The sequence below is a fragment of the Olea europaea genome, unplaced genomic scaffold, assembly GCF_002742605.1.
Source record: "Olea europaea var. sylvestris unplaced genomic scaffold, O_europaea_v1 scaffold2544, whole genome shotgun sequence".
NCBI lineage: Eukaryota > Viridiplantae > Streptophyta > Magnoliopsida > Lamiales > Oleaceae > Olea > Olea europaea.
The window spans coordinates 44,568-55,980 of NW_019243709.1; the positions used below are offsets into that span (position 1 = coordinate 44,568).

Consider the following 11,413-nt stretch of genomic DNA (forward strand, 5'->3'; position numbering starts at 1 on the left):
TTTTTTTAGGTAAGTTCACTTTAATGGACTAAAAAACCCAAAAAACAGATAAGATGGTTTCCATCATGTGGGGCTTGTATGCATCATCAATGTGAAAGCTAAGAAATTTTAATGAAGGTACCGTTAAGGGATTAATTACACATCAAGTATCCAGACGTATGCACAAACATTACTTAAGTGACACTTCTATCGTAAACTAAAATTTTATTCATTATATAATTTAACACGCTAGGAAACATTTCAATGTAGTTCAAGAACAAAATAAAATACTATTCAAATAGAAACCATTTTAAGGTTGTCTACTTCACACTCACCATTTGCATCTCCATTTTCCATAATTAATGGAAATTGTGTCATGTAATATTCAAATTTATCAACTATATTCTCTGGCATTGACACAAGCACCCTAACACCATCAAATTCTCCCATGATTGGTAAAAAATAGCAGTAAATATCACTAGTTAGAGGACCCATGTGTAGAGGCTTCCCTTCTCCAAAATCCAACTCTTCCAACCCTAATTTTGACCATTGGGATATTACCAAACTCGTCGAGAGGTTCGTCTTTACAGTTTTATCCTCCAATAAATCAATTATGGATTTCACGTAATCATGAGTTATAGCTAATTTTGCACATTGCACAAGCTTCACCCCATTATGCAAGTTGGTTGTATCGAGTTCCTTTACCATGGTCTCTGCACAAGCTAACACAAACCCATTTCCATAATATCCCGATGGTAATTGTGGTATTAACTTTTTCCTCACATTACACGAAAATAAGAGTTTAACATTTGAAGAAGGTGAAAGATCGAGTGATTTCACCCAACAACGCCATGTGTGAGAAGCCAAAACCTCAAAAGTGGTACATTTTAGGGAGGGCAAACATTGCCTCTTCAAGTGAAGAATTTGGGAGGGTGTAAAAGTTATGGATGCTGGAACAACCGGCTGAGAGTGTAAATATTGGTAAATGTTGGTGTCAATTTGAGCATTAAACTTATCAGTGGCAATCTTGGTAAATCCAGGGCAAGAGAAGGTGACTTGTAGTGGGTTGCGGGGTTTCAACACGTGGCGACAGTGGAATGGTTTGACAGGTAAATCAGTTGTGGATTTTGTGGTCATGTGGGCCCAAGCATGTAAGAATTGTGATGTGCCAATACCGTCGCACAGACAGTGATTGATTGCGGTGCACAGAATCATTCCTCCACGTCGGAGATTCGTCACCTGTACCAATAAAGAAAAGGAACATTTCAGAGTTATCCCTCACCTATTAACTTAGTTGCAAAATGAGTCCTCTGCTTATTTATTTAGCAATTTAAGTTCTCATTTAATTGTCGATTGTAGATGGGAAAGAGAAAAAGTGGACTTCGGAGTTGAGAAATTTGGACCACCAAAGCCTATGATGATCTTTTTGTAGAAAAACAATTATAGACTTAAATGCCGAAAAATAAGTCAGGATTCTTTTTGCTACTGAGTCGATAGTTTTGGGACTAATGCTACAATTTCTTTTAGAGGAAAAAGTTAAATATAGCGATAGAGAGTAAAGTAGAAACTTAGAGAGAGAAAAAGATGACACAACCCAAAGCTCACCAACCAAAGCTGGTAAAGGAACAAAAGGGCGAAAGGCAGTGGCCAAGTTGCCATACAAAAATGATAGATCACCCCACTAGTTATTTAATTATTATTATTTCAGAAAATCGAAATAAAATCAATAACGCTATACTTCATGTTCAACACTCAAGAATCTATGTACACAAATCGAAAATATGTTATTAAACATCTGAACAATAAAGTACAGTTCGACCTTCGATAAAGTAGAATAAGCAAGCTAGCGAAACGAAATATTCTTTTACGTTTGTAGCCTATTTGATAAGGGATAAAATTATGTCAAATAGAAATGATATAATTAATCACCTGAATTACTAGAGGGGGAATATCCAAGAAACCTGGAGCATCAACTTTGTACAAGAGTTTCCTCCAATATTTATTTGGCTTTTTACAAACTTGGAGAATCTCTTCAACAGTTAAATCCATGAAGGCTTCTGCAAAAACAGCTCCTTCTCCATTGCAGTCGACTTGGAGTTTTTGATCATTTTCTGTGCTTGCTTTTAGCCTCCCAGCCAATGGATAATACTCCACAAGAACCCTCGAGAGTGAGCATTTTAGGGTTTCTACGTTCATAGATTTACCGAAAAGATAAAGATATTTGATTGAGAATCTTAGGAACATTTGATCATCAAGATTGGAGAGATAGAGTGTGTGATTTGGAGTTGGCCTGTTGGGTTTGATCAATGCGGGCTGGTTCGAATAGTAACAATCTGGTAGCTCGAAAGATTTCAACATGATTATGCACAATCTGAAATAAGAAATATAGAGAGAANGCTGGTTCGAATAGTAACAATCTGGTAGCTCGAAAGATTTCAACATGATTATGCACAATCTGAAATAAGAAATATAGAGAGAATATGTATATATAGAGAGAGGGAATGGAGCTTGGAGATGAACAAATGGTTGAGTTGAATATATAAGCTTTGAGCATTGATAAAGTGGTACTCTCAGATTCCTCCTATGAAGGATGGATGGCTGGTCCACTGTGTTGTCAAAATGTGTCGGGCCTTTTACAAGATTGGCTAGTTCAACACGTGAAAAGTTCGATTCTGGCATGCTTTGGTTCGAAATGAACCTCTTCCTATGGTCCACGTCCAACGTCAAATATTCCTAACTTAGTTTCACAGGTTGTGCATTTCACGAACATTTGACGAACACAAAATGAAATGTATGTCCAGTAGTTTGTGCCCATCATAGTTCATAAGTTAAAACCAATTTTATTTGAGTTGTAAAAAAAGAAAAAAAAAAGAAAGTATTTTCATGAGTTAACTTTGTCACCAGCCTGTCACTACTTGACGTGATTCTCAAATTATTAAGCTATCACGATGATTGCTAGTGACAATCTGACAGAGTGGAAATCTAATGTGAATTCCACAAGTTTTCACCTATTTAAATTGAAAAAATAAACTTATGTCATAAGCAAATTGATTTTATCAATTAATATCTTCTGCAAGGGATTACATTGATCACCTCCAATTTTAATTATTACAACCCAATATGTATTCATAACTTTCGATATATTTACAAACACGAGATTTGGAAGCAATTAATCATACTTAATTTTTGATCGACGTGTAAAAATTTTCGATTCGTACAGTTTTTAATTGTGAAAATTACACATTTGTTTGACAAATTTATAAATAAGAGGTATTGTAGTTGGCATCATAGATTTTTTTTTTTTTTTTTAATTTTGAAATGTTTATAAATTTGTACCAAGCATTTCAAATATTTTATGTTTTCTTTCGTGACATAATTATTCAAGAAGAAAATCTTGTGGTTAGTACAAGCATAATCTTTAATGACATTGACCTTTAATATATTTTTCTTTTGATGAGTGCTGTTCTTCTTGTGCCAATTAATTAGCTGCCTGTGTATAAATAATAGAGGAAATAGCGAAATGCTTGACTATTTTAGTATATGCCAAAATTGAAAATGAGTTTGAAAAACCTTAGAATAGATGTCACACAGCATAATAATATAAAATAACTCTTTACTGCTTGGAACTAATTCTTATCATATCTTGCCCTAATTAGGTAAGCAAATTCCTTTCATGATAAAGTATTCATATATAATTTAAGTAAACAACATTGATGTTCATCAATAAAGGTGATGATAAATATAAGCCCATGATGGAGGTGGACTACTCGTGGTGGTGGTTGGGGGTGGTGTGGGGTTGGTTGGTGGAGGTTGGATTCCGTTTTGTTTTATTTAAAATAAGGGTATATTTGAAGTTTTTTACATGTAAGTGTTTAGTTGACATTATCGTCATGACTGTTAATAATTGATAGTCGTGTGTTAAAGTGATACAAATTGAAATGAAGTGATTTGATTTAAGATTACGTTAAAGTGCAGTGATTGCGAATGAAATTAACTCAGATCTAAATATCCTTGAATTTGTTTCTCATTCCGTCTATGTAACCGTGTCACTACAACTCTATTTCTTTTTTTTTTCTTGAATATAAACAAATTGGTATGCGTTAACAAGTTAACAACTAGTCAAAAATTACGTTAGAATTGATTACAAAGCTTGTTTTTCGTCACATAGGTTTTTTGTGAAACTATTTTATATCGGGTCAAAATTGACGACACATTCTAGATAAAAAGAAAAAGAAGAAGCTTAATTAGTTTTCCTCATTCGGGAATTTTGTGAAACAAAACTAGATTGAGTTGAAATTCATATAAAGTATTAGATGATAAGGGACTCTTTTTTTTCTTTTTCTTTTTCCTCGTACGACAATTGAGAAAAACCAAGCTAGCTTTCGTACCAAATAATAGACATGACAAAACAAGCCTCTATTTAGTAAAATTTATGTAGGAAAAAGATTTGCGTAGAAAAAGAAAAATCACATTGCATATAGAATTGCAGACAAGTATTGGTGTTTTATGTTTGGAGGTTGGGAGACTAAATCATAAATAATATCTTCAATGATTTTGACCACACAACATTCATTGTCTAAGATCATTTTGCTTCGAGCTGGTTGGCTACTATTCCAAATTACTCTAAAACCCCCCCTTTTTTTTTGTTAATTTTTACACAAATATGTTGTCTCCCTTTATTCAGATTCATATAATTTTCTAGACCGCGTTACATGTATAATTTTTGATATTAGTAATGTCAAGGCGAAGGACAACTCTTTATAAGTGTTTGTTCCATCGTATTCAATAGTACCTATATGCTATGGCTTGGTTCACTCATAAAGAAAATAGAGTTGAGTTGGGAGCCTTCAGTTCGTATTTATAAGTATATTTTACATATTTTATCTAGACTCTATATATATATATATATATATATATATATATATATATATATATATTATTTGAGAAAATTTCTATGTAAAACTAGTGTATATATTGCTTATATAGATAAAATTCCCACTTGAAGGCGAATTGAGCAAAAGGGAGGCCAGCTGAAGATTATTTGAGCAATATAGATGGAACTGAAGAGCAATCGAGAAGAGTGTATTTGATTGGAAGCAATTGGAAGCGAAGGACTAAAAGTGTACAAGAATTTGGAATGGGGACCAACTTACACACTAGAAACTTGAAGGATAAAATAGGAAGAACTTCGAAGTTGATGGATAAAAGTTTAAAAGTAGTGGGACCAATTTGGATATGATCAAAAGTAAAAGGAACAAAATGAAAAATTATAAACTTCAGGGATCTAGGCTGAAATTAGTATGCTTTTCCTCGGCGGAAGCAGGGCGAAAATATTTGTTATTTGTTGCCTTTGCCGCCCAAAGCTTAATATCTGGACACGATAAAAAGTGATTCCCTCGTTGACTAATTTCACTACGACGAAATTTTAATTTTTAGTATATGTCTAAAGAGAAAAAAATCTGTTCACTGCAAAATCATGGAATAGGAATAAGATTCCTAAAATAGATTATATTGATCAGAAATTAATTAATGATGCATCTATGAAAAAATTAATATCATTTTAAAATAGTGTTATCGACAAATTCAGGTATGGGAATCTACTTTTCTGGATTTCAATTCATTCCATTAAAAGAGGATTCTGCTATCACTTCAATTTCCATTCGTTTAATTTTTCAATAAAGCCATAAGTACAGAAAAAATTTAACAGAACTTATATCGACAGTGACGTGGCAAAATGCAAGTTAACTATTTTTCTTCTTTTTTCTTATCTTCCAATGATATTGCGCCATGTATTATATGTAAGGTTTTTCTGTCAAAAAAATCTGTACTTATAACATGATTCTTTTGCTTTAGCCCGTCGAAATAATAGAATCCGGTTCTTGACAATATCCACTCAAAACTCACAATTTGGTACTACTCCATGGACCTAATGTCGATGAATTGGATCAAGTCAACACCTTACCAAGGCCCAACACATGATCCAGCCCACAAATTGTTATAGCTAAATTTATGGGATAAGCAATTGACAGGTCATGTGTACCTTCAAGATTACTCAATTCCATCTTCTGATTGTCATCATCTATATAAAATGAACATTCATTGTCCTTTCAAATTTTTTGGCTATATGATGTAACTAATGCAATAAAAAATAATTCACAAGTCATGAAACTTTCCAAAATCATTTGTTTCTTTTCTTCATGTTAAGGAAGCCAAATTATTCCCACTTTTACTTAAGCTTTCTAATATGCTCTTCCATTCCTCCAAATTTACAATCTCATTCTTTCATCCCTAAGTCAGAGATTATGAGTTAGATTTTCTATTCTCCGTCTCGTGTAGAATTTGTAATTCATATTTAGCGGCGTGATAAAGAATAATCACCTCACAGTTTAGGAGTCAAACATCATTTCTCTTTACACATAGATACAGCTATGGGAAATGATGTGTGTCAAGTGTTGTGCGCATATACAGTCATATCACAATTGCTGTACTTGTAACATTGTTTTACAATTATAGGTTTCATGAACTTTTATCATTATTTCAAATCTACCATAGAACTGAAAATTTGTTTTAGAAATGACCCTCATACCCTCGTTTGGCCTCCATTAGATTAAATTTTATTTTTCTATATATTTTTAATCACACAATCTTTCCTAAAATAAAATTATACGTAAATCGGAAATTTATCCTTCTTTTTCAATCAACAATTCTCCAAAAAATATTATTCCACCATTTAAAATAATGTGGCCAAAATACAGCACAAATTGTCCATGAACTTTACCATATGTTACAAATTCCACCTTCGGATTGATAACTCATAAAGTATTGTTAGCGACATTTGACTGACATCTGTAATTGATTACAGAGTAGAAAAAATAGTTTCCACGTGGCTTAAGATGATTAGTGAAGATTACTGGATTCCAAAGGTTAAGAGGAATATGCGTTGTTGAACTTGAACACGATTTCCATAAAAATTTTACCATCAATTTTTTTATTAATTAGTACGTTACGTCATGTTTTAAAATTAGAGAAAAATATTCTGTTTCATTTTCGTACTTATTATTTTCTTACAAAATATGTTGAAAAATAAGTCGTTTTACCAGTTCTTAATCTACCTCTTTCTTGGACGATACATGTGCTAATTAATAAAATATTAAAGATTTAATTTAAGAATATGTTATGCTATAATGAGCAAAGATTGAATACTTTTAATGCAATTAATAAAAATTGTACTATAAATATAATTTTTCTGAAGGTAAATTCCGAAATTAATTAATTCGTAGAATAATTTTGTGAAAGATAAAAACTACTAATTGTAATTGAAAAAAGAAAAAAAGAAAAAGAATTATGACGGTATCAGTGTCGTTTGCTTCATCACTGATCCGCACTATAAAGAATCAAACATTTGCCGTCAAATATCTTCTCATTTAAAATTTATTTTATCCATGAATTTTAACTATATTACAAATCCTTCTGATTCGATTCAGGGAATTTCAACAAAATTGAGCCTTTAATTCAGTGAATTTTGGAAATTCAAAGCAGTGGAGAATCGAAAGTCAAGTGAGGATTCCTTGAAGGATTCAGAGGTAATTGGCTCGAAAATTTGATTTGGATGTATAATTATGGTCTTCGCAAGAAAAAAATGAAGAGTTAATTGTTTAGTCAAGGGATTTGAAAGAAAGGCTGTAAGATTTCAGAGCAAAACTCTGTAATTGGACTTTTTTTTCATCTGTTTTTGAATTTGCTTGTTTCTGTGCTTTATAGAAAATTTCGATTTATAGTAATCAAATTACTACTCGATTCCTATATTTAACTGTGTTTGATAATTATGGTAGGTTATACTATTATGCTTCCAATTTTCCGTAGTGGGGTGCGTTGAAAATCTTTTCACCTCAATTTCAGTACTCCTATTCACTTTTTTCTATTCTGTTAGCTTTATATAATTTAAATCTATTTATTTGGGTATTTTGAAATTAGTTTGAAGTATGATCTGAATTTAGTAGAATGCTTATTCCAACTGTATGTTGAAAGTGCTTCCAATTTTCATTAATTGAGGAAGAAGTGTAAATTGGATTAATCAAAATTCAATAGCTTTCTCTATTCTATTTGCATCCATTGTGAAATTAATCAAAAGTGTGATCAAAATTTAATCTTAGAATTCTTTGTCGGATATGTTATCATGCGAGCACTTTCTATCCTTATATTCCTATTTGAGCATTTCATTGAAGAGATCTTATATATGTTTCTTCTTCATGAAATTGCCTTTATGAGTCAAAGGATGGTTCATTTATTTAGTTCGATCAATTCATAGTTAATAATGCAAGTACAAGCAAAAAGTAGTAATTAAATTGTTCTGAAGGTGCTGATTAAGTAGTAATCCAACTCGAGGGTGAAGTTAATTTAGTGTATGTGCACATTTGAGGACCATGGCAATTGATATTGATCATTCTTTTACTCTTTAATTCGTCTTAATTTTCACATCAGGTGCATACAATGTGTATTAGATATGGTTCTTTACGTGAAACTTTTAGAATCACATTGCCGGTGCATGTTTCTATGCAGACTTATATTCATTTATGAAATTGATATGTGCTTGATGGCAATCTGCCGGTACAACCTTTGTAATTATTGTAATCCCTGTAATGGTTTCAGTATTATGGCAATTCCAGTGGATCCCCCTGATGGGATTGGATCTCGAGGGAAGCATTACTATTCCATGTGGCAAACCCTGTTTGAGATTGACATAAAATACGTGCCAATCAAGCCTATTGGACGAGGGGCGTACGGCATTGTCTGCTCTTCGATAAACAGGGAAACCAATGAAAAAGTCGCAATCAAGAGGATCAATAATGCCTTTGAAAATCGTATTGATGCACTGAGAACTTTGCGTGAACTGAAGCTTCTTCGTCATCTTAGACATGAAAATGTGATTGCTTTGAAAGATGTCATGCTGCCTATTCACAAGGGAAGTTTCAAGGATGTGTACTTGGTTTATGAGCTTATGGATACAGATTTGCATCAGATAATTAAGTCATCTCAGATGCTTACAAATGACCATTGCCAATATTTCCTCTTCCAGGTATGTTGCATGATTACTTGCATAAGCATATCATTTACATGATTCTGTTTTAGTTTATTATTCACCTATCTGGCTATCTTGTAGTTTCAAACAACTAACCGATGGGTTATTTTTTAAGTTTGAGCAGGTCAGACCTGTGCAGACCAATTAGATACTATCTGATCATTACTCGATTCATGATTTTATAATGTATGTTAAACCGGAAGAATATCTAGTGGGTTTCTCATACTATCACTGTGATTTCAAGTGTTCAACTACTCATAATGGGAACAATCCATGTAAAGGCCCCACTAAAATCAAAGACACATTGCAATCTACTTGCATGTGGAGCTGCAACAAATCCATAGATAAAGAAAAATAAGAACAAAATTTTAGCCTTTGAATTTAACGATTGGAACATGGAAGTTTACTTGTATGCTTAATGTGGTTTTGTACCACCTGTAAATTCTTCCTCTCCTACACGTTTGATGCCATTCTTTAATTGTCTTTATAGTTATAATTATAAAACCCAGGAAAGGACTGCTAGCACTAGTTTGTTTTTCGTGAATGAACAAATCTAATTGTTGAATTCGGCTTACGTCTTAAATTTTACCGCATAGTGCTTTTAGCTTCAGTAAGGCAGAGCATTATATCTTGTTTCCTTCAAGACCCCAAGAGATCTCTCATGAACATGGGGTTTATTTAAGCTATTCATATCCTTTCCGTGTTATTTACTCCCATTGTGAACGTCATATTTTTCTTTTTGTTCGATGATTTTATATCATAAAATCTGTTTGAAACTTCCCCAGCTTCAGGCAGCTCTCTAAACTTTTTAAGTAACTTTTCTATGTTTTTTAACACAGTTACTTAGAGGTTTGAAGTATCTACACTCGGCAAACATTCTTCATCGTGATTTGAAGCCTGGAAACCTACTTATCAATGCAAACTGTGACCTAAAAATATGCGATTTTGGGCTTGCACGAACAAATAGCGGCAAAGGTCAATTTATGACTGAATACGTGGTCACACGCTGGTATCGAGCCCCAGAGCTTCTTCTCTGCTGTGACTATTATGGGACCTCCATCGATGTTTGGTCTGTTGGCTGTATCTTTGCAGAACTCCTTGGTAGAAAAGCCATTTTTCCTGGTACTGAATGTCTTAACCAGCTTAAATTAATCATCAATATCCTCGGTAGCCAGAGGGAAGATGATCTCGAGTTCATTGATAATCCGAAGGCTAGAGAGTACATTAAGTCACTTCCTTACTCCCCCGGATCCCCATTTTCTCATGTTTATCCTAATGCCCATCCTCTAGCTATTGATCTGTTACAGAAGATGCTCATTTTTGACCCTTCGAAGAGGATTAGTGTGACCGAAGCACTTCAACACCCATACATGTCTCCCCTGTATGATCCGAAATGTGACCCTCCGGCCCAGGTTTCTGCCAATCTTGACATAGACGAGGATTTAAAGGAAGACGTGATTAGAGATTTAATGTGGATGGAAATACTTGAATACCATCCAGAAGCTGCCACGGGTAATATGGATGTGAGCCACTGCACTTGAGTTTGTTGGAGTTGGGCATTGGAGCTTGTTGGTTTCTTGCATCAGAACTTTTATGGTTATCTTGCTTTCTCTCTTTAGTTAATTTTAATAATTCTGTAACAATAAATGACCAGTTTGGGTAGTTAATGTGCTTGCTGTTGTTTGGGTTTATATGTTGTTTTTAGGCTCCGAACTTTTTTCCGACGTTCCTCGTAGCTTGTAAATATTTGTCTTGAGAACTTAACTGTGTACATTATTTATTATAATGTTAGGTATGAAACTGAATGAAGATTTTCACTGCATGGTAACAATGTATACGCTTGTATAGAGCTTACTGAAGTTGACTATGTAGACTTGGTTTGGCAGGATCATTAATTGGTAATAGAAATCTTCCTTCTTTTCCCTTACTAGAGATCTGAAACTAGCAACACACGAGAGATGAAGATTAAACTGCTCGACTTGTGGAGAATACGAAATCTTTCACCTAATTATTCCCACAACAAAATCAACACCTCTCCATCCGATTTGCACCATGTCATTATCACCACCCCCACCATCACTAAAGTCGCACATCACCACCGTAAAAACCAACTTCCCGAATCCAATCTCGTCACCACTGCCCTTAAACGCATATACCACCAAAATATTGAAGTTTTGTTCTTATTTTTACTTAATTTTTCTCACTCGAAAAGGTAAAAAAATTAGGCAAAAACCCATTGTTGGAGGGAAAATGGTTGTTCTACATCACCATTTATATAATTTTTTACAGATTGATGGAGTGTCAAATAAAAAGTCGGGGAGTTTTTTTTTATTTGGTTAATGAAATTTTGATCCA

General features: G+C 33.5%; 2 protein-coding genes across 2 annotated transcripts; one reads left to right on the forward strand and one right to left on the reverse strand.

Annotated features, from left to right (window-relative positions):
* Nucleotides 1–192: 192 nt before the first annotated feature.
* LOC111382657 (fatty alcohol:caffeoyl-CoA acyltransferase) lies at nucleotides 193–2,368 on the reverse strand. The gene is made up of 2 exons (XM_023006689.1): nucleotides 1,909–2,368; nucleotides 193–1,218 (listed from the first exon to the last, which is right to left on the reverse strand). Exons 1-2 carry the CDS (start codon nucleotides 2,335–2,337, stop codon nucleotides 274–276), a joined length of 1,374 nt encoding a protein of 457 aa, XP_022862457.1. The 5' UTR covers nucleotides 2,338–2,368; the 3' UTR covers nucleotides 193–273.
* A 4,981-nt stretch (nucleotides 2,369–7,349) lies between these two features.
* On the forward strand, nucleotides 7,350–10,880 carry LOC111382646 (mitogen-activated protein kinase homolog NTF3-like). The gene is made up of 3 exons (XM_023006670.1): nucleotides 7,350–7,562; nucleotides 8,629–9,055; nucleotides 9,898–10,880. Exons 2-3 carry the CDS (start codon nucleotides 8,633–8,635, stop codon nucleotides 10,597–10,599), a joined length of 1,125 nt encoding a protein of 374 aa, XP_022862438.1. The 5' UTR covers nucleotides 7,350–7,562; nucleotides 8,629–8,632; the 3' UTR covers nucleotides 10,600–10,880.
* Nucleotides 10,881–11,413: the final 533 nt, after the last annotated feature.

Coding starts and splice junctions, on each gene's coding strand:
- LOC111382646 (XM_023006670.1), top strand. CDS start 8,633: ATGGCAATTCCAGTGGATCCCCCTGATGGGATTGGATCTCGAGGGAAG. Junction 9,056..9,897: donor GCCAATATTTCCTCTTCCAG/GTATGTTGCATG, acceptor TTTTTAACACAG/TTACTTAGAGGTTTGAAGTA.
- LOC111382657 (XM_023006689.1), bottom strand. CDS start 2,337: ATGTTGAAATCTTTCGAGCTACCAGATTGTTACTATTCGAACCAGCCC. Junction 1,219..1,908: donor TTCCCCCTCTAGTAATTCAG/GTGATTAATTAT, acceptor TTATTGGTACAG/GTGACGAATCTCCGACGTGG.